Source organism: Emydura macquarii, unplaced genomic scaffold (assembly GCF_026122565.2).
Source record: "Emydura macquarii macquarii isolate MOO-44397 ecotype Brisbane River unplaced genomic scaffold, CSIRO-AGI_Emac_v2 contig_2948, whole genome shotgun sequence".
NCBI classification, from domain to species: domain Eukaryota; kingdom Metazoa; phylum Chordata; order Testudines; family Chelidae; genus Emydura; species Emydura macquarii.
Genome location: NW_027133085.1, coordinates 2940366 through 2963596, shown reverse-complemented (window position 1 = coordinate 2963596; position 23231 = coordinate 2940366). Strand labels below are relative to the sequence as shown.

Sequence of the window (23231 nt, the reverse complement as noted above, 5' to 3'; positions counted from 1 at the left end):
CATACATATGTACATACACTTATGTATAGAAAGTATTTTTTGCACACATTATCACAATGCAATGTTGTTGAGAAATCAAGACTCAGAAGTTAGTTTCTCCAGAAAAGTTAATTAGGGGTATGTCTTCACGGCCGCGCCGGCAGGCATTGATGCAGCAGCATCGACTGAGCAGGTCTATGTAGATCCCCCCCTCAGTCAATCAGAGAGCACTCTCTGGTCAACTGAATGAATTTACCTCCCCGAAAGGGGTAAGGCTGCAGCGAGAGGAGGGCGTCTCCCGTCAATGCACCACCATGAAGATGCCGCACTATGTGAATGTAAGTAGGTTGATGGGAGATACACAAACTACATTGTGTAGCTTGCGTATCTATCTCCCGTCGCCAGTGTAGACCAGCCTTGGGTCATGCTGCCCTTCCTATATGTTCCCACACAAAATTAGTTCATTTAGAAAAAAAGTTATTCAAATATGTCTGCAGTCTGTGCAATCACTGAAAACCAAGGAAGCCACCAGTAAAGGCAACATTAGAATAGAGGGGAAGAGAGTTTGCTGTGGAGGGGAGGAGTCTTAGTGGGTGGGTGGGTGCTATGGTGTCTGGTTAGGGAGGCCTGGGAGCCGAGGTTGGTTTGGATGTTGTTTGATGATTAGTAATTTCCAGGATTTTTAGTGAGTGTCTTGACATTTGAGCAAATGTAAGACAACAGAGATTTACGTGTGGACATCACACAGGTTTTTTAGATATTTATCTGTATTGGTATCTGGGAGACATGAAGAGAACAGGGTTGGGGCATTGGGGGCTGTAGAGGGGAGTATTGTGGAGAGTTGGGCAGTGAGGGGGAAATGGGGTTGGAGCATGAGGGGAAGAAGCAAGGCTCTATGGGGATGGGTATGACAAGCAAGCTTGGCTGGGGAACAGAGCTCCTGAATCCTACTGTGTATCTGTGCACAGCCAACCCCACTGCCTAGAACAGCTACATACGGTCATTGCCTCCCTGTCATCTTCCTTTCCCATCCCATGAAAATAGAGAGAGAGAGCAGGGGTGGCCAAAATTACTGACCCCCTGAAACACCCCTTCCTGCTTGGCAGAATATTCTAGCCTCACCAGCCTGTTGCAGGGCAGGAGCACCGAGCACCCCACCCCAGTCTGTTGGCCGAGAATGGGGGCGTTCTGCAAGCCGCACTTTAACTGTAAAAGAGCCGCATGCGGCTCACGAGCTAGTTTGGCCACCCCAATACATAATATGTAAATGTGTGCAACTGGTATATATTATATAACACTTCTTACAGCACCGTGCTATCATGTGTGTGTATATGAGACAAATGCTGGGCTTGCCACGAGGTGTTCATTTGTCCTTCTCCACGTACATCTGGCCTTTGAATTTTCTGTAGAATTATGTTTGGTTTCTTTGTATATATTTTTAATGAAAACCTTTTGAAGTTGGTTTGAAATTTGTCAATGACAGTCTGACTTACCAGCAGACAGAAGAGTCTCTAGTAGATTTGGCGCAGTCAGTGGTTAAAACTGTTTTCAGGAGTAAAGGTCACTTTTGTCATCTGTCATAACTGAAAACTTAACACAGCAGCAGGTAGCCAACACACGGACTCTAATTATGCTTTTCTTTTGCCTAAAGAAAGATGGGTTTAGGTGTAGCTCCTGATAGAAGAGGTTTGGTTGATCAGAGGAGTGCAGCTGCAGATGGATAAAATTTTGTCCATTATTGCTGCATTTCTGTAACATGGATCTGAAGACCATCTCCCTTACTCAACCCTCCATCCCACTTAAACATTAATAAAAAGTTCCTAGGAAATTAATACGCATACAACTTGGTTCAGAACTTAGCCATGTACTACACGTGCTGTACACCTGAGACAGAACCAAAGAAATAAAGAGTTAAGCCACCCACCCGTACATACTTTCTACTCCTACGCAAAGATACACAAGTTGCTATTACTACAACTACAGTACATGTACCCACTTATCCATACTATAGAACAAACCTTCAGGTATCTTCCTCCCCATTTTGGAGACAAGGTAACTGAGGATCTGAGTATGCACAATATCTGGTACCCCCTGGAAATAGAATATGGGTCACCAGTGTGATGGGATCAAGTCTCATTCACTTAGCCACACCACCTCCAACTAGGCCAAATCTATGGACTCTTTGTAAAATGGGACTATTCCAACATAAGTACCTCTGCAGAGTCCTGACAAACTAATTACATGATAACGTGCTGTTTGCTTTACCGGATGGTCTTGAGGTTAAGGTATTAGTCTTCTGCTTCCCCACAGGAAAATAACCATACAATTCAGTGATGCACATGTATATTGATGTTTGAGGTCAGAGTTAAGGTTTTGCATTTAGTGTGCTGGTGAGGAATGTGGTATCAGTATTGTTACTGTACACAATGGAGGTGATTGGGCCTTAGGAGGATCAGAATCTTTCTAGGCTGATGTTTGGTGGTTAAGATGTGTTAAAGGAGGAAATAACTGGGTATTTCCTTGATGTTAAGGATCTGTGTGGATGGGCCTTCCCCTTTCAGCAACCTTAAATTGTTTTTTTTAAACCAGGTTATGCCTCTGAGAATATAAAAGAAAGGACATTCATTCCAGCCATCACGAAACTTAGTGTTATTTCTTTTAAGATTATTGCTTTTATGAGAAATGAGACTAAAGACTATCTTTACTTAATAAAAACATACTTCTGTGTTCTTTTTCAGCCAATTCAAGATTTAGCAAGCAGTCCACCAGAGAGTTCGTTCCAGAAGCTAGCACCCAGTGAACATAGGTACACCTTATTGAGGGAAAAAGATGAACTTTAAAAACTTGAAATAATCTTGCAAGCCTTTCAGACAGCAGCATTGACTTCTGTGTGGTGGAAATAGTAACCCTATATTTTCATAATTCTGTGTATTTTTATTTGGGATAAACCGAAAAAATTCTCCCCAGGCTTGTAAATACATTTGTTTGGTGGGTCATTCTGTACAGCATCTTTCAAAAGTTATGTTCTTAATGCTATAGATAAAATATCAGAGACCCATCTAGACTTTTGATTTAACTCTATTCTGTAAAACTTTTATAATCCAAATGAAGGTATCCTTGCCAGAGACATGCTGTTAACTTGCACTATTCCATTAAATAGGACTTTTGGGTTGTTTTCTGTGTAATCTAGTAACATGTGCTTTTCTTTTCTTCTCCATGTAAATAGTTATACTGGTACTCATTTCTTTGTCACATTCTTCTCATCAAAAGGGTATATTCTGGATAATTGGAGGGGAATAAATTAAAGTTTTACAGAATCTTGTGTGGTGTTTTACTGTATGTGTGAAACTTGCCTGAGTAAACCAGCATGACGGTTAAAAGAAATTGTGGGAAAATGAAAATGATTAATGATACGTCTATATTGCACTTCTCTGATGACCCTGAGCCCTTAATGTGGTTACATATAAAAAGCTAAGTTAAAAGAACATATTAAGGTTGCAAAATCAAGCACTCAAAAGTTAAGAAATGCCAGGATTAAGGTTGCCCATGCATTATGATACAGTCTCAAATTACATGCTCGCATACTACTTTTCTGCCAAGCTCTGCCTCATTCGTGGCACAGGATTGATGCTGTTACTTCCTAAGGCCAGGCAGTTTCTGGTTGATTTATGCCTGGAAGCATGAGGCTTTAATTTTATCCTAATTAATATAACAGTGAATGTTTTCTTTAGCAACAGATACCTATTTTAAATCCGGCTAAGCTCTTGGGCTCAGTAGCAGCCAGTTCCACAGGGAACCATGCATTGTGGAAGAGGGCAAAAAGTGTTCCCTTTTATCAGTCCTAAAGTGAGTTGCCTATCAGGTTTCTTGAATGTTCCTTTATTAGAGGGGCTAAATAGGAGCTGCCAATTTACCAGTTCTGTACTATTTTAATGCCTTTTTTCTTCTCTACACAACCCTACTCTTTTCAATACCTCCTCAAATGGAAGGCTATTATCTAATCATTTTCATTGTCAGTGGCTGATCCCCTTCCATGTCTGCTATATTTTTTTTTGAGATGGGTCACCCAAACGTAACACACTATCCTAGCTAAAAGGCATCCTAAGGTATCCTGTTGATTTAAATGGCATTTTAATATTTTTGTTTATATCAGTTGTGCAGCTTAATTTTCTGTCTGTTGCCTAGTTCCACTTTGGCTAAACCTCTCTGGAGTAAGTTCTGCTTCCCCCAAAACTCACCAAGGATGCCCTGCCTAATAAATTAAAACCTCTCCTCTTTATACCATCTTCTCAAACATCTTGGGAACCTCCAAAGTTACTCTGTGGAGCAGACCCTGTATTTCTCCAGTGCACTTCAGAGAACACTTACCCTAGCAGCCCTCACCCTAATGTTCTTCCTAAGAATCTAAATGTAACTTTCAGGCCCTTCCCCACCTTCCTATCAGTTCCAACATGTAGCATGAATTGCAAGCTCTTGCCTACTGCTAACTTTTGAGAGATCCTTCTCTCCTCGTAATGAAGTCATCCAATGGTTCTAATAAAATCCTCTGTCCCAGAGACTGTCGTCTTCTTTGGTGTTTCCATTTCTTGCAGTGATCGCCTCAGTGTGTGAGAAATAATACAGCTGGTCAGGGAGCAGATCCTATATGGTCTAAGGGGGGCGTTCCAGTATGTTTGGTTCTGTTGCTGTGCTACTGGCTGTGAGCTGCCCTATTGAGCTATGAGGCACATGAGTGACCTGCACTAAGTACAAGCACATTACTTCAGTACATGGTAACCACCTAGTCCTACGTTCTCTGTGCCATAAATAGAGTAGCCCATGACCTCATTAATCTCTTGGGTAATTTTTTTAACCTCTGTTGGTTATACTGTCACTGTTACTCTTTAGTATTTGACTGGAAAGCATCAAGCACATTGTGGGTGCTACCAAAAACAAAAAAAGATGGAGCCTGCCTTCAGGAAAGCCTAACCCAAGTACAGCCAGACAGAGGTTAAGGAGAAAGGGAAATAAATTACTGTGCACATCAGTTACATTTTCTATAGGCAACAATGCAGAAGTTGGTTGTCTGTGAAGACTTTAACATGAAGAAAGTGGCTCAGGTAACATGCACAGACGCCACTATAGAAGGCACCACATAGGAGATGCTAGGTATGCACACTTCTGAATTTCAAAATTAATGTATAGCATAAATATAGATCACATTGCAGTAAGCTTCTACACAGATGCAAAATCTTATGAAAAACACTTCAGGCACTTTCAATCTACCATTACATTTAAGTTGTTTAGATACTTTCCTCAGGTGAGGACAATAGCATAGGACACTTTCCTAATTCAACAAAAGGTTGTTTTGAATATTTAATACATGGAATATTGTTTTGAATTATTAAAATTACTTGAAAAAAGTAGATGCTACAGAGAAAATACAGAATGCCATTCTAAAGAAAAATACATTCTCTTCAGAAAATTAAGGCAAAAACCTTATTTAATCTGGCAAAAAAAGTGCCTGGCTTGGATTCCAGATATTGCTTGGGTCCATAGAAAAAATCAAATGTTAATTTGGCTACTGGAGGGAGCCCATATTTTTCCTTCTATGCAAATAAACTCCCTTGCTCCCTCCCCCCAAATAGCTGTTTATAATCCCACTAGTGTTGCAGGTTTAACAGTGTGTTAAATTCTGCATACCTTCAAAACGTAATGAAAAGGCAGAATTTGTTTACTGCATTTTGCTGTTTCTAAAATATGAATAATTTTGGCTACAAATGTCTCCATACAGTGAGAATCACTTAAGCTGAGTTTGTATGCAATAGTTCAGTTAACAGTTTGGTGCAAAAAGACTACAGTTTTACAGCTACAGATTGTTATGGCACTATCACAGCTTCCTCAAGTTTTCATCCCCTGTAAAATAGTATGTAGTGTTCCCCTAGGAAGGAAGGAAAGTAAATGTGTCCAATGAAAGTCCTACAATGAACAATAGCTTCTATAAAAAACATTAAATTGGAAAAGCTTAAAGGTAAAGACTATCAGATATAGAAGGAAACAGCCTAGTGTAACAGTTATTAATTCCATCAGCAGTGTTTACCGCCACTGTTGAGGAATTTAAAGAAAGTATTTCTTAAGTGTTGTGAGCAAATAAGCTAGGTAACTCCGGAGGTTCTTTCCACGCCATCTGATTCTGTAGAGGCAGGCACTTCAGCTTATACTATGCATTTTTGTCAATTTACATTTTAGTGATTACTTGTGACAACTGTTCATTGCGTCCCTGAGCCTAAGTCTTATTTAACATAGACAGCATGATCTGAACATCTCCAGTGTGGTTTCAAATTTTTATTTTCCATATCATTAAGAAATGTATGTAATTAAGAAAGAAATACCCCACACAGGAAACTTGTGCTCAAACTCTTTAGGCACCAGATCCCACCCTTAGCAGACATTATTTTCACAGACCATGCCAAATCATCGCTTGCAGTGGAGCTCCATTTTTGTTGTCGTTAAATATGATGCAATGGCACTTCCCTGCTGGGCTATGGAGCACTGAACAACGTTGTGTAATAAAACTCCATTTAAGTAACTTTTAGAGGTTTATCTGGACAGACACCCAGGTCTCAGGAAGATGAGACCACTTATGATTTTAAAAAAGCAATTGCATAGCTTGTGTTATCCCACAAGGCAGGGACAACAGTGCTGGAACTTCCCCGGGAACGGCAGGCAGGGATTGCCACAGTTGAGTAGCCGGTGCTGTGTGAAATTAAGAACTTGTTAAAAGTCCTATATTTAAAGATGGGAGGTAGAGAGAAGGAAGAGGGCTCCAAGTGAAAATCAAGCAAGTGGGATAAATGCACAGCAGACTTCCAAGGGAAGCCAGCATAAGCTAGGAAAAAAGCTAACTATATCCATGCCAGCAACTGAGAGCAAGAATGCGATAGAGAACATCAGCAAACCGTGAGTCGTCCTAGAGGAATGCTGGGCTGAGCTAGAAATCTAAGAAGAAAGAATAAAGCCTGGCAGAAGTAGGTCAGTAGAGCAGCAGAAGTAGCACAAGTGGAAGGAAACTGAGGTAAGAACTAAATAGCTGTGTGACTGGAGAGAGCAAGAAGCACACCTGGCCAGCCCATACATAACCATTAGGTGAATCCACCAGATCTGAACTGCATCAAAATGATTGATGCTGTAATCAGATTAGCTAATGGTGCCACCACTTTACAAGTTATTGGTGAGTTAACCAGGACTGCCAGCTTCACCGTCCTTTGTGTTCCAGGTGAGATAGTTGTAGGCACGGGGTGTAATCCCATAAAGCAGCTTTCAAAGACAGGTTGGGACTAGAACAGTTAAATAATGCTACCTCTTCTAGCATAAGCAATCGCCCTAGGACTATTTCTTTTTGCCTGTGTGAAGAGGAAGAGAAAGACCTGTATTTACAGCTGAAGTTTGAAGAGGACGGGTTAAAAAAAATTGATAAAATGACTTTTCTTTAAAAAGAGCAGAGTGAATATAGCGCTCTAGAAAGAGAGGGATCAGCACCACTACTTTGAGTTGAGTTTGATAATGCAAGCTGGTGCTGGGTTCATTTAAGCTTTCCCCACAGCTGAAACAGTGCAATTTAACCTTAATCCTCAACCCCCATTGCCGCTCTGTGCCTCTCTGAAGGAGAGCAGAGAGAGTCACACCAGACTGTATGATGGCTTGGGTATACAAACAAATGAAAAGTAAAATCAGGTAATTTTTAACAATTGACCAGAACCAAAATTTGAAGTTTAAAAGAGAGATAGATGCTAGTGTACTAATCTTTGAAATCACTTAATAAAAGTGCTCCTAACCTTACGGTCCCCTCAATTTTTCTGGTAAGAATTGCCCTAAAGTCCTTCAAATAGTTTTGAACACTCAACTAAACCCACTCCAGTATCATCATACAAAATAAGGGGTGAATTTGGCACGCAACCCATTATTCATTAGAGCTGCAACCATAACTCTCCCTATTTCTTTATGATGAAAACGTATTCCTTATGGCTTTCAAAATTACAGGACTGACAGTACTTATCTCACCTCTCAGTTCACCTCTCCCAAACAGCAACACGGTTGTCAAAATTCAGGACACAGACTTGTGTTCCAAGTGAAGATTGCATATCTGTCGTAATCACTGGGAATATTAATTTCAGTCCTAGTCATACTGAAACCTTACTTCAGCTGGATTTTTTGTCACTTTGGCTAGGGAGGTCTGGACAGCTGGCAGAGAGCTCCTCAACCATTTTCTGTTTTCTTCTTTGTATCAATTTTCCACCTGTGAAGCCCAATACCCCACCACCAAGTGCAGCTGCAATTCCTGCCACTTTGAAGCCTGCGAGGAGACCAATAGGACCCCCCACCACTCCACCGATGAGTGCACCTGCCACGGGCAGAGCTGCCAGCTTATATTTTGCAGCCTGTAAAAAAAAAAAAAAAAAAAAAAAAAAATCTGTTTAGAAAACACACCTGTGGTGATGTGCATTTTCCCCTCATTATTCTTGGCAATACACCTCTAATTCTCAGTGCATAAATAAACCTTACAAATTAGATTTTTTTTAAATATACTACTCCAAAGGTAAGAGAGAGTGTGCCTTAACTGCTTCAAACTTGAGTTGTCCCATGTATGTGGTTGGAAAATAAATCATTTTAACTGTTATTAGCTGATTTTATTTGCAAAATAGAATCCACTGTCTGGCCACCAATTAAAACAAACGTAGTAATTGTGATATGCCCAGAAACTTTTCAGTAATATGCCAGAAGCTATATTTGTGGGTTATTACCAACTATTAGTGATATAAATGAGGTCTAGTGTCACAACAGTATGTGTCCCAGCTATTCTTTCATTTCACGCTCATTTGACTCTTCTGAGCCAATCATTTAACACTCTGCCTGGTTTTGCAGGTATTCCATTGAAGGCAGCAGCAGAACAGCCTTATAGTGAAGCTTTAGACCCCAGAAATTCTTTCCTGGCAGATTGGATATAACAGAACATTACAAGAGATTGATTTTTTTTCACTACCTATGTGTCATTTCTTCCTTATTTCCTTAATTGCTGGTTCCCTCAGCATTAAAGACGGCAGATCAATTGGGTTAATAGAGAAGATTGCTGGGAGGCAGAGTACCATTGATTCACCAGCGGGAGTAGATCCCTACCTTCCCCAAGTTTTTGGTTCCCTCTTCAACATTCACAGCAGCACTGTTGACATGGTCTTCAATCCTGTCAATCTTCTCCTGCTGAGACTAGATGCAGAGGAATTATGAGTGAGGTTACCTGCTGGGAAGCAGCAGTAAGCCAATACACACCATTTTAATGCCTGTAATCAGGGCCCCACAGCAGCTTTCATCTGCTACACACTGTAGCCATGCAGCCTTAATAGCAGTTCATTAATAGCATCTGAAAAACCAAGCTGAAACAACACAACTACTTACAAAAAGGAATTTAACTATTAGGCAATAAAATAGAGTGGTATTATACAAAGTATTGATACAGTTAAAGAAAGAGCGTACTAAAATGTACTCTTATTTCATCTATCGTTATATGAATGGATGAACTTGCATCTCAGGGGAAAAAATAATCCAAAAGGCTTTACGCTTCATCCTGAGTTTCATACTCAAAACAACCCCTTTGCTAATATGAGAAGTTACAAGGCAGGCACACATTGTATCACGTACAAAACGTCACTGGTTGATTAAAGAAGTCCAAAAAGCCATGTTTTACCTATGAAACTATATTACATTAACTTAACTCTACAGATCCAATCTCCTGACAATGCTGAAAATGTATTTAATGTCCATCCTACGCTTCATGCTTGTCTGACTTATGCAAAAATGCTCTGCTTCCCCCACACTCAGTCACTCTCTTCCTGCAAGCCTCCTTGAGCTTTAGGTGAGCAGCCATCCTCAGCTGCTAGCGGGAAATGAGATACTTCTCCCCATCATGTTCAACACCACCAGTACCCTATCACAGACGTCTTCTGTCACAAAAAACAATAGGATTTCCAGCATACAATTTAAAAGACAGCTTATTCTGAAGAGAGATCTTAAATTCAGAACATTTTAATCTTTCTAGTTCAATGGTTGAGGGCAGTTCTGTCAGAGGTGGTGTAATGAATGTCTTTGGCAAAAACAACTATGCCTTTCCAGCCTCTTTAGTACTAGACATCACAGAACTGCATTTTTCTTAATTATAGTTTAACTGAACAGCACGTCCAGGAATGGGTAGATTCTTACAGCATATGACATCATTATACACATGGCTTATTATGTGAATTGATGGTTTTGTGATTAAGAAGTGGGAATGAGGTGCTGCGTTTATAGTCCATGCTCTGCCATAGACTTCTTGAGACCTTGGGAAACTTCTGTGCCTCGGTTTCCCTGTTGAAAGGAATAGCGAGAATACCTTCTCTTCTCTCAAGGGTATTGTGAGTCTTCAGGCATCATAAAGTGCTTTGAGACCCTTGGATGGAACACATAATACAACAGCAAGGTATTGTCAATATGTGTTTCATTCTACAGCAGTATCTCAGCCCCACACATGCAGGGTTCATACTTCTCTGCCACTTTTAATAGAAGAGCAACCGCAATCCTGAGAAGATGATATTCTGTCTCCACCACTTCCTGCTCTCTCTCTCACCCACCTTGTGTCTCTTTCTTTGACTGCTTCCCCAGAAAATATCATCACAGCATCACTATATGGCTCAAGACCTGGTTTAGAAATAATGGTTACATTCTAAGTATCTGAAAATCCTGTAGGGCTCAATCCCCCAAGGTGCTAAGCCCACTAACGCCACTGAAGTCAATGTATGAGGGTCAGGCCCATATTGTGCATGATTTTCCACTTAAAAAGCCCTCCAGTGTATTGAGATGTGCACCCAGTAGCGATAGTTTTAATCACAGACCACTGACTAGGGTGCTGTGTTTCTGTGTTTGGAGAGCACTCAAACAGTGTTTCCACTGAAGTGTTTTTACACATACAGCCAGATGGAAAGAGATACTATTAACCATGTGTTACTGACTGAACCTATACTTAACCTAACTTGTTATAAGACACTCTTAAACCAATTTAAGTGTCCTCATAAGGAAGTTGAACCAATTTAACCAAAGCAATTTCTAAACCCACGTCAGCTAAATCAGTGCAATTTGTGTGTATACAAGACCCCAACCTATCATGAGGCAGGTGGGAGACAGAATAGATGGCACATTTGTGTGCATACATAGTTTCTTTCTTCTCTTCTACAAGATGTTGTGGTGGAATGTGGGTGACACTTCACATCCTTCACTGAAGTCCTAACTGAGTAGTCAAAAACACAGATCCTGTTTAGTGGAGTCTCTCTTGTTCTCACCACAACCAGAAATGCCAAGAACAGGTGGAAGCCCAATAAGAAAATTTTTATAACTCCTGCTCTAACATTCGCTTTAATGGTTAGTGTGCTGCATCCCCATCAGTGTCTTCTGTTTTGACAAAAATCAAGGACTATGGAGCAGCTAACTGTAGTTTGTTTGTTTTTGAAGTAAGAGGAATCTAAGTACAAAGAAAAATTGTCTAGACAGGATCAGAATCAACAGGGCTCAATGGTCAAGACACATGCAGCAAGAAAGCTGTTGATACACAGAGAGAATACCATTAGTGTCTGTTATTCCTCAGTAAGCTTCACAGACCTCCTCATGGTGAGGCAATTAACCATCGTAAGCCAGTGTTATTGAATGCTCCTAATTGCTGCAACATGATGCTTGAAAACCAAGAGTGAAGAGGGGACTTGCCTTAAAACTCACTCCTAGAGAATTTAATGTTAATCTTTATCCTGAAAACCTCATGAGGACTTGCAATACAGTAATGTAGTGTAACATGACAACATTCTTAAATGGTCACTGTCAAGATAGATAGTGGATAGTAAAGCAAATTCATTACTCATGTTAATAGCTTAGATAACTAAAGGCAATTTAGCTCTATAAACTAGCACGTTCCTGCACTTCACTGAACAAAGTGGAAGTTTTATCTATTGGCCTGATTCTCATGCTACTAAATTTTTCTTTTTCTTCTTCTTCAAAGGTTATTCTTAAATCTAGATTTCTCACAAAGGAGAGTCTGACTTCAGTGGGAGTCTGGACGTAAAAGGAATGCTGAACCAAGCCCTAGACTTTGGGGCCAGTTTTGTATTGTTATTGTCCCCACACACCTATATGTTATTGACATGCATAAGGATGTGCATGCGTATGCATACATATTATTTAAGACTGCAGGAAAGCCAGGCTTGGAAATGGGAGTTCTCTACAGGATATATCCACAGAAGAGATACAGCACAGGTACCAACAGTGCAGTCTTCCCTCACAGCCTTGCAATCCTGCTTAGAAAGGACCATTCTATGGCTCCATTCAGTCACTGTCATTTTCCTGAAGCTACTCCCAAGGGCAAAATGTGGTACGGACTTCTGTGCCCTAATAAGTGGGCTAACACAATAAATTTCACATTAAGCTGCTAAATAGCTATTAAATAGTACCAACTTAGTCTGACCTCAGAAGTCTGAAACAAAAGTCTCCACTATCTCTTTACCAATTCTTTGAGCCACCCAGTCCCCCAGCATTTGTACTATTCTTTATCTAGAGTTTTAGATTAATACTTACATTGACTAGTAAAGAGAAGTCAGTCACCAGTTGGCTGAGTTGAATCAAGTCCTACAAATAAAAAATGATTTCTTATATATCTGCTTAATAAAAAGAAAGTTAAATGGTAATAAGGGAGCTCCAATGTACCTCTTCTAAAGTATCCCATGATTCAGCAGCATTTTCATCCTGAGGAATTTCAGGGAGAGGGGAGTACATCTGGATAAAACTCTGGGAAGTGTCCACAGCTTCCGTGTTATAAAAAGTCTCTGAGTGAAAACATGACAATATTTCTAAATGCATGCATTCAACTAGAAAACAGGCTGCATAAAATTATTTTTCTTCCATATCTTAATATTGCTTGAGTATAACATGACAATTGACCCAATTCAAGCCAGACAATAGCCCTGAAAAGTTTATACAAGCAAAGTTGCACTCCTAATATAACAAATCTTATTTTAAAAATTATTATTTCTCCCCAGAAATATTATTCATTTCTTAGAACAGAGACGCTCCCCAGATTTGTTCTGAAAACAATGATCAAATTATACTGCTTAATTCAGGTTTGATTAATTTTGTATGGATTGAGTATTTTAAAATTTAGCAAAAGAATCTAAGGCCTGGGATAAGCACATATATGATAGATATAAACAAATAATTAATTAAATCAGAGAGATGGTTCACAAAGTTATGATTAATTGCACCACCAATTTGATTTCCAGTACATTCTCTGAGCCAGCAGGAACTGGGAAAGGATAGCTGTAGCAGAAAAGCAATAAAACCCTGCTAATGCTAAGAAGAGAGTGGAAAAGTATTACTAAAACCCTCTGACCAAGTAGATAACAGCACCATAATCATAACAAGGGCTTTTAAAAGGTTAAAAGTACAAAGTGGGATCCTCAAATACATGAAGGGATTGCCCTTCCCTTCTTCTCCCCATATACACACACACACACAAAAGGAACACAGATGTGAGGGAGAGGGAAACATGGGATGGTATTGCAAGGAAAAGTAATCTACCAGAACCTTTGTAAGTGTTACAATGGAAACTGAATAGAATATACTTACAAAACCTTCATAACAAGTTCAGGTTTTATTCAAAGCAATGGTAATAGTGAATTCTAGTTCTTTTATTCGCTTTACTAATTTTAAGTTTTTACTCTTTTCTCAATTCCACACTAAGTCTTTTATATAACATAACTGTGGAAATAAAACTAAATTAATGCTTAGTTTTAGGAAGAGGCATGGCCTAGTGATCTGAGCACAAGGCAAGGAGGCAGCTAGGAAGCAGGCTGGGATCCAACACTGACTACCTCTGTGGCCATGGACAGTTGCTTAGGGCCCAATTTAGTTCCCACTGCCTTTAATTGGAGTTGAGAGTGATCAGCTCTTCTGAAAAAAATCAAGCCATTTAACCTTTTGGTTTTAGTTTCCCTGTCTGTAAAACAAGGATACTACTACTTAGTCTATTAAGTATTCTTAGGCTTGGTCTACACTTACTTCCGCAATTCAGAAGCACTCGACGGGAGTTACGTAAAGTACACAAGGAACTTGTGTGACTCCCGTCAACTTCTGAGCTTCTCTTCTGCACGCCGTCTTCACTGCACTGTGCCGATGGGAACCGCGTTCCCGTCAACACAGCGCTACACCACTTGCGGGGATGGATTAATAATGTCGACTTCTGAATCAACTGACCAGGTCTTCACTGAACATTCAATTGATCCAGATAAGTCGATCTGACGGTGACAACTTTGCCGCCGTCAGTGTAGACATAGCCTTAGTCTATTAAACCATGAAGCTATGCTAATCACACAGCTTGTGTAGCATGTCTGCAGTGGTGCACTGTACAGCAGAAGAATTCCTGTGGTGTAATAAGTTTCAACAAATACAAGTCAAATAATAAATACACGCTACCTGGATCTATAAGATGACTGGCTCTGTCATATTATCTGCTTCTAACACCTATGCAGTAATATCAAAACATGTTGGGAGAGGGGAAGTGTCAATTTTAAACCCTAAATTTCTTGCTTTTATACATTTAAAGAGAAATATCCACAATTAAATGAAGTTGGAGGCAGTTTATTTACATTCTGATTAATATGCATATTGCTCTGGAAGCCTTAATGTGCTCTCTCTTCCTTCCACATGTTAAGAAACAGTTCGATACAGCAGCCTTATTGATTACACGCATTTACAATTTAGAATGTAAGCTCTTTGGGGCATGGATTGCCATTTACTAGTTCGCAGAGCGCCTACTATCATGAGGTTCTGACTTGGTTGAAGCTACTAGGTACTACAATAATAGAAGGTTAAATAATAACACAAAGCCACACAAGAGTGAATAAAAATTGGTTTTTGTAAAAAAACTAAAAATCAGATCTGTTATTTAAATTAGATTTTTGCTGATTCTCTGTTTTTTATTTAAATGATTTATAAACAATAAACCTATTTCAAATTTAATTTTACATTATGACAATCTAAATGTACCATCCACTAAATCTATTAAAATAATTTAAATAAAAGATAGTATTTTGTATCAATGAGCCTACCTCAAATTTTAATGAGTTAAAGGGTGCTGCTTTTTTAATTACCTACAGAATCAGGAGGGAACCATCTTAACTTTTGATGTCAACTCAAGATTTATAAATATGCCACAATGGCATGTGCTGCATTAAGTATCTATATTATTTTCAATCTTTACAATGGAGCAAATGTTATTTATGTTTTTCCAAATGTGCATGCCCTTTCAGTTTCTGTTGTGCAGAAAAGCTTTTACCTCAATTACTTTTGGTTTCAATTTAGGTAGCAGGTGCAAATAGAAAATTATCTTCCTTTGGACTAGTTCATTCAAAGCTAAGAAAGAGATAGGGAGTTGAAAAAGCAGGAAGGCTTATTTTTCTCTTCCAATTTACGAATAAAACCAGATGGGAGATGATGAGATCTACTAATTCTAACAACCTGAAGGACATGGGGCCAGATTTTCAAAGATATTTAGGTACCTAAAGATGCAGCTTAGTCTAGTTGGATTTTCAAAACCTAAACAGATTAGGCACCTGACTCCCATTGTTTTCAAGGCCCACTGATTTAATTGGTAGTTAGGGGCCTAGTGGGATTTTTGAAAGTGTGTGAAGAGATCAGGTGCCTATCTGCTCTTTAGGCACCCAAATACATTTGAAAATCTGGCCTATGGTGACCAGAAACAATCTGTCAATTCATCAACTACAGTTCAAACTTCCTTTAATAAATCAGATAGTTTTAAATTCAAAACATGTTTTGATAAGAAAAAAGTAACCTTATGTATCCCACACCTTTAATATAGTTTTATTTAACCCATAAAAACAATTTTAAAATGCTGTTTTTGTACATTTTAATTGGATTCCAATTTCCATCCAAATGCAGCTTGACATGAATCCTGAATAAAAAATTATTACTTGGTATATAAGAAATATGTAATTCAACATTTTCTAACATAAAAAATATAAAAATTAAAAATCTGAATAGATGTACGGCAAACTATATAATTGCTTAAATAAATGTGTGTAGATATGGTGTGTCCTCCCAGTTTGCAAAAAGTACCAAATTGTGTGTAAAGGCTATATGTGGTTGCAAATCAGCATGTTTTAATGGTTACCAACCAATAAGAATGAACCTTTCATTAGGAAAATAACTAAAAAGTACAAATCCAAAACAAGATCACAATCAATTATTTAAATTAAGATTTTTGCTTGCTGATTTAAATCAATCCATTCTCAAGGCAACCATCAATGAAATAGGAATCTTTGACAGATGGTCTTATATTTTTGGTGCCCTTCTTAAAAACTATCATACACACTGTACTGGGGGGAAAATATGGTTCAAAATAGTGCAAATCTTGGGCCTAACAACCTTGACAAAGTTTAAAAGTTTGCCTAACAGCAAACAGTGCAGTTAAGGTTACATTCTCTGTGATTCAGATATTAATGTTACTTAAATATACTTTTGTTGCTTGTACTAGGCTTGATCCCAAGAAGAGCTCTGTGAAGCTCAAAAACTTGTCATGTCCACCAACAGAAGTTGGTGCCGTAAGAGATATAACCTTACCCACCTTGTCTCTCTCACCCAGGCTTATCAGAATTCTATTTTTATATGTAATTTCAACAGATAAATATCAGTGGTTATTGTTAAGCCTTTCTTTCTATTTTTTTCAATTTAAATTTTCACAGTTACAGGAAATGGGGGGCAGACAATTATTTAATGATACTAGTTGTTGAGATTCAAAAAGTTGAAGCTTTATCACTGTTAAAATACAAATTGTTATCATCACATGGCAAAATATATATGTAAATATCCTTAAAACTATTTCTCAAACTATTTTTCTTACTTTACATATCTGTAAATTTTGATTATCCATATAAATGGAATATCTCCATCAGCACTGTCTGAAGAAGTATTTCCTGATGTTTGTTTTATACCTGCTCCCTATTAATTTCACTGGGTGACTCCGGTTCATGTGTTATGTGAAGGGGTAAATAACACTTCCTTATTCACTTTCACCAGACTATTCATGATTTTACACACCTCTACCATAACCCTCCTCAGTCATCTCTCTTCCAAACTGAACAATCCTATTCTCTTATCTCTCCTCATTCAGAAGCTGTCCCATACCCATCATTAATGGGCAATACATTCTGGAAGAAGCAGAAGAATTCAATATGTCAAATAGATGTTGAGCTTTTTCTTCAATTACTGGGGGCTCTATTTTGAGGATCTCTGCTATGCAAGAAAACTGCTCCTAAAAGGCTATAAAATCATCAGGAGCTGGCACAGGAGACAAGACAGCATCATCAGGAGAAAACGATGACAGATTGGTAGAAGAAGATGAATGGTCTTGTTCAGGAGGCTCAAGACCTACCTGTTCCCCATATGCGAGCTGTTCTGACTCCTCCCTCTTTGCAGTTGAGGGTTGAGGGTTAATACAAAAGGCCAATGTTCTGTGTTTTTTGATTGGTAGGAGAGAGATCAGATCCTGAATGCTTTAGTTAGATGAAGTTCCCAAGTATATTCAATAGGGCTAAGGAGGAACACTGTAGGCATAACGTTGATTTTGGTACAGATGACAAGGCCATTGCTAGGCCAGTGGTGGATGAGTTGGGGCTCTGAAGTGTGTCCCCCCAGTTTGTAGTGATACTTTCACTTGATCTTTATGAATGAAGAAGAGAAGATTTTTTGCTGGAAGGTGGAAAGAAAATATGTCCCAGTAATGGAGAAGACGAGTAGACTTTCTCCAAAAGTTGGTGCTGATATTTGTAGTGACTTCGGTAGTGTGAGGACAGAGATGCGTACTGGTACCAACCTTGGTATCACTTGTGCAGAGGGCAGCGTTAGAGACATAACTACTTCCTCAACGTTAGATCAGCCAGCATGTTAACATTTGTACTGTCAGTGCCAATGTCGATGCCTGTGTTGGCACCAGCAGTTGGTGGTCTCCAACACTGACAGCTATAGGCATGGAAGGTGTCTTATATCTCTTCAGTATTAACCTTGAAGCTTGTGCCAGCATCACCTGCCCCTGATACATCAGCAGTTTTAGTGCTCAGTTCCCAGGAGGAGAGTGAGTATTTAAACTTCTCCTTGAAGGAAGAAAGAGATGGTGCTAGGAGTCATGTCTACCTTATTTTGTCTTCAAGGTGGAAGCTGGCACCAAGGTGGTTTTCAAAGATCACAGACCCTTGACTGACAGTGGCACATATTTTGTTGGTACCAACCCTCAGTGTTTTGTATCAGCTAACAGGAGCACTGGCTGACTGGGACTTGAAGGTGAGTCCCATGCTTCAGAGTCTAATATTTCCTTCAGTGATTTCTCAAGGTATAACTTCAACTAATGATCAGGGTCAAAAAGGAACATCACACTGAGTAACAGGATGGACATGGCTATCACTAAGACAAAAAAGGCAGCAGCTATAGCCATCTATAAGTGGAATGAGTCTGTCATAGGACAGTCAGGGTTTGAAACCTGAGGGTTTTGAATGCACCATTTTAAATTAAAATACTGGCACAAAGCACTGAGAAATTTAAAAAAAAAATTTTTTTTTTTGCAAAAAAAGAATAAAAAGAAGGGTGGGGGGAATAATTTATTGGGAATTAACCCTAGCTAACTAACCAGAAGTCACAAGAAGAAAATTCCTCTAACGAGTAGGGGTTGAATTCTGCTTGCCATGGGTGGTAAGAAGGAACCTAAGGATGCTTGAGGCTATTCTACACTTTATGTTCTCAGGGTGGGAGCAGAGGGCTAAGAGGACTTTGGTAAAAGCCCTTGGGGTAAAGATGCAATACTGGTAATGGTCTCTGCCCATCACAAAATTAGAAAACAACCATGTGAGGGGTGCAAGATAATATGGAAGTAAGTGTCTTTGAGGTCATGGAAGACAAACCAATCTCCCAGGTCAAGGGAGGGAATTATCACTGTTGGATTACCATTCTGAACCATTGAGAGTGGACAAAAGTGTTCCGTGTCCTGAGTTCCAGAATTGGTCTCCACCCTCCGTTTTTCTTCAGGACCAGGAAGTACCAGGAATGGAAACCCTTTTCCAACAAAGTGCAGTGGAACAGGTTCAATCATCCTGACTGTTAGGAGGATTGTACCTTCTGCCTCAAAAGACCCTCATTAGATGGGTCGATGAAGTAGGATAGAGAGGTGGGCAGAAAGGAGGTGAACTGGATGGTGTAACCAGCAGAAGTCACTTCCAGGATCCACCTGCCCAAGGTGATGAGCTCCCTGGAACGTAGGAAATGGGAGAGATGATTCCGATGAGCGGAGATGTGATAATGTGCAGGGTAAGATACGAGTGGGAAAGAGTTCATAATCCTCAACCAAAGGGTCTTACCAGCTATTTTGAGGATGTCGCTAGCCAGGAGGTCATTGTAGAAGATGTTCTTTTTTTAAATGAGCTTCTTCCTGGGGTGCTTGGTTGTTCTCATGGACTCATATGGACTGACAAGACTGTTGAGCCATTTGCGATGTACTGTAGTTTCTCATTGCCACAGATGCATAGATGCTCAGAGATTGTAGTGTCATCTGGGAGTTTTTAAAAGAATGAAGGGACCCATCTGTGGCATCACTAAACAACTTGGGTCCCTTGAAGGGAAGGTCCTTGACGGTATTTTGTACCTTTTAGGGTAGACCAGAGGACTGCAGCCCAGAAGCTCTATGAATGACTACAGCTGTAGCCATGGAACATGCAGCCATCCTGGCAGCATCAGGTGAGGCCTGAAAGGATGCCCTGGTGATTGTCTGGCCTTCTGTTATGAGAGCTTGAAATTGTTCTCTCTGGTCCTGTGGCAGATGTTCAATAAAAGAAGAAAACTTGGAATAGTTGCTAACATCATATTCTGCCATCAGGGCTTGGTAATTGGCTACTCTGAACTCCCCTGAGGCCAAGGAGTAGTTCTTGCAGCCCAGAAGGTCTAGTCTTTTTAGCTCTTTGTCAGACGGTGTTGAGCAGAACTGATGTTACCTATTTCACTTGTTAATAGTCTCAACAACCAGGGAGTTGGGTCCAGGGTGGGAGAAAAAAAAATACTCCAAGCCTTTGTGTACGATGTAGTATTTTTTGTCAACCCATTTAGGACATATGTGGTGTAGAAGCTGTAGAGTGCCACACAAAATGTGTGGAGGCCAGCAAAGCATCATTGATGGGCAAGGCAACTTTGCCCTGAGAAGATGTATGAAGGATATCCAGCAGGAGATGTTGGGATTCCTGTATCTCCTCCACTGGAACAGGCAAGGTCTCCACTATATGTTTCATAAGGTCTTGAAAGGCCTTGAAATCTTCAGCATAAGATGTGGGGAAGGCATGACTGCCTCATCTGGTGAACAGGAGGATTTGTGGGAAGGTGCTGTTTCTTCTTCATCTGGCTCTTGCTCCTCTGAAAAATCCTGCTGTGGGGCAGCACCAAAAGGCAGTGGTTGTTGCTCCTGGCATACCTTCTTATGAGATGGGACCCTGTAGAACTGGTCAACATAAGGGGCCTATGGATTCCAACAAGCCCTCTGTGGTGGGCAAAAGGGAAGGGGTAGGACTTCACAGCTGTCCTTGTCAGGTGTATCTCCTGCTAGGTATACTTCCTCCTCAGGGTGTACTTCAAGAGAGGAAGGTTGAAAGGTGGAAAAACCTTGTATAGACACCTCGGAATCGGATGAGATGTCATCCCCCATGTTTATTGGAGGGGCAAGTGGTGCCGTGACCAGTGGTTGAATTGGTACCAAGACCCGAAAGGAGTCCTGTAATTGCATCAGTACCGAGGTTGATAACTGGATAGTTGGTGAGATGGTAGTAGAGGATGTTGTATCAGTACTAGCTGGAAATGTCTCTTTGTGCCCTCAAGATGTTCGTGAGGGGCTGGTGACTGTATTGGTACTAAAGGACGAATCACTGCTGAAGATGATCGTATCGGAGGTCTCCTGAGACGCAGACGGAGGGGATGACTCTCTCTTTCTCTTATCCCATTCTGGAGAAGGTGCTCTTTCCTTCTTTGAAGTTCTAGATAATTCTGAAGGGCTCCAGGGTCTTTGCTTATCATCACAGTAGAGAGAGTCACCAGGGCTCTCTGTGAATCTGCAGGTCTCAGGAGCACTCCATTAGCAGGAGTTTAGACTGTCTTCCCTCAATTTCTTAGATCTGCTTTTAAAACCTGGGCAGATCTTACATTTGGATGGGACATGAGACTCTCCCAAGCAGCAGAGACAGCTTGAATGCCCATCACTGCGGGGGAAAGACCCGTGGCAAGTCTGGCAAGATTTGAAGCCTGGGATCTGGGCATAACCTGTACTGAAGGCCATAACAAAATAAAATAAAAGAGAGGCCCAAACTGGGCAAAAAGCACAAACTGTGCTTTTAAAAAAAAACCAAAACACTACTAAGAAAATTGCACCCTCAGCAAGTTTGCAGATGACACTAAACAGGGGGAGTGGTAGATACGCAGGAGGGTAGGGACAGGATACAGAATGACCTAGACAAATTGGAACGTTGGGCCAAAAAAGTCTGATGAGATTCAACAAGGACAAGTGCAGAGTCCTGCACTTAGGATGGAAGAATCCCATGCATTGCTACAGACTGGGAACCGACTGGCTAGGCATCAGTTCTGCAGAAAAGGACCTGGGGGTTACAGTGAACAAGAAGTTGGATATGAGTCAACAGTATGCCTTTATTGCCAAGAAGGTTTACGGCATATTGGGCTGCATTAGCAGGAGCATTGCCAGTAGATTGAAGGAAGTGATTATTCCGCTCTATTCAGCACCGGTGAAGCCACATTTGGAGTACTGTGTCCAGTTTTGGGGCCCCCGCTACAGAAAGGATGTGGACAAATTGGAGAGAGTCCAGAGAAGGGCAACAAATTTATTAGAGGGCTGGAGCACATGACTTGAGGCTGAGGGAACTAGGCTTGTGTAATCTGCAGAAGAGAAGAATATGGGGGGGATGCGATAGCAGGCTTTAACTACCTGAAAGGGGGTTCCAGGGAGGATGGAGCTAGGCTCAGTGGTAGTAGATGACAGAACAAGGAACAATGGTCTCAAGTTGCAGTGGGGGAGGCTAGGTTGGATGTTAGGAAAAACTTTTTCACTAGGAGTGTGGTGAAGCACTGGAATGGGTTACCTAGGGAGGTGCTGGAATCTCCATCCTTAGAGATTTTTAAGGCCTGGCTTGACAAAGCCCTGGCTGGGATGATTTAGTTGGGGTTGGTCCTGCTTTGAGCAGGGGATTGGACTAGATGACCTCCTGAGGTCCCTTCCAACCTAATCTTCTATGATTCTATGAAAAGAAAAGATTAAGCAAGAGAGGCAACAAGCTGCGTAGCTAGCTAACAGACACTATGATGCTCCATATCAAATCACAGGCAGTGGAGAAGGAGCTGCAGAGGCAGTGGATCCACCCCTCTCCCTATCTACCATCATTCCACAGCACAAGTGTGTCTGGTATACAGGAGCAGACCATGCTGACGAAAATCTCCAATCAGAGTGCACAGGCATGCACACATTCTGACAGGGAGCACCCACAGAGACAGTAATCAAAGAAGAACTGGATTCTAACCCTGCCTGTACCACAGAGTTCCTATGTGATGCTAAGGAAGTCACTTAAACCAAAATTTTCATGGTGCTTGAATTGAGACCCCAGGGTCTGATTTGCAGAGGTGCTGAGCACTTACAGCTGCAGTGGCAGTCAGTGGGAACCGTGCTGTGCAACACTAAGTGCTCTGAAACATCAGGTCTTGTGTCCCCCAAATTGGACAACCAAAATTAGTTGATACTTTTTACCTTAATCACTCTGCGTCTCAGTTCCCTCTGTGAAAAGTGGGGATAATAGCAACCCCTTATCTCACAGATGTGTTGTGAAAATACATTAATCGATGTTTGTGAAGCATTCAGATACTATAGTGATGAGTGAACATGTTTTACACCTTTTCCAAACCTTCAAAATTTTGTTTCAAAATCAAGTTTCTTTCATCAACAGAGGGGCACGTTCCTTAGGCCTTGTCTACACTACAAAGCTAGATCAATGTAAGTCACCTAGCATCAACCTATATGTGCATGTGTCTACACTCAAATTTGTCTCCCACCATATAAGCACTCCATTACAGCAACACAGTGACCACCTTGCTGAATGGCACTGAGCCAT

The 23231-nt window shown here is 40.5% G+C and overlaps 2 protein-coding genes across 8 annotated transcripts in view; one reads left to right on the top strand and one right to left on the bottom strand.

Moving 5' to 3' along the window:
• ERP44 (endoplasmic reticulum protein 44) overlaps positions 1-3296 on the top strand; it is a 117783-nt gene extending 114487 nt beyond the window's left edge. For both annotated transcript variants that reach the window (XM_067569824.1, XM_067569825.1), the window contains exon 12: positions 2718-3296. In XM_067569824.1, coding sequence (XP_067425925.1) covers positions 2718-2819 — 102 coding nt within the window. In that variant the 3' untranslated portion in view covers positions 2820-3296. The remainder of the gene's footprint in view (positions 1-2717) is intronic.
• The window catches only part of STX17 (syntaxin 17), a 76429-nt gene that overhangs the window by 13610 nt on the left and 39588 nt on the right, over positions 1-23231 (bottom strand). For 4 of the 6 annotated variants that reach the window (XM_067569827.1, XM_067569826.1, XM_067569828.1 and 1 more), the window contains 4 exons: positions 12730-12848; positions 12601-12651; positions 9133-9219; positions 5993-8396 (listed from right to left, as the gene is read on the bottom strand). In XM_067569827.1, the coding sequence (XP_067425928.1) occupies positions 8157-8396; positions 9133-9219; positions 12601-12651; positions 12730-12848 (497 nt within the window). In that variant the 3' untranslated portion in view covers positions 5993-8156. Of the gene's footprint in view, positions 1-5011; positions 5900-5992; positions 8397-9132; positions 9220-12600; positions 12652-12729; positions 12849-23231 lie in introns of those variants that run through there. The other 2 variants (XR_010924141.1, XR_010924142.1) reach the window with 2 other exon arrangements.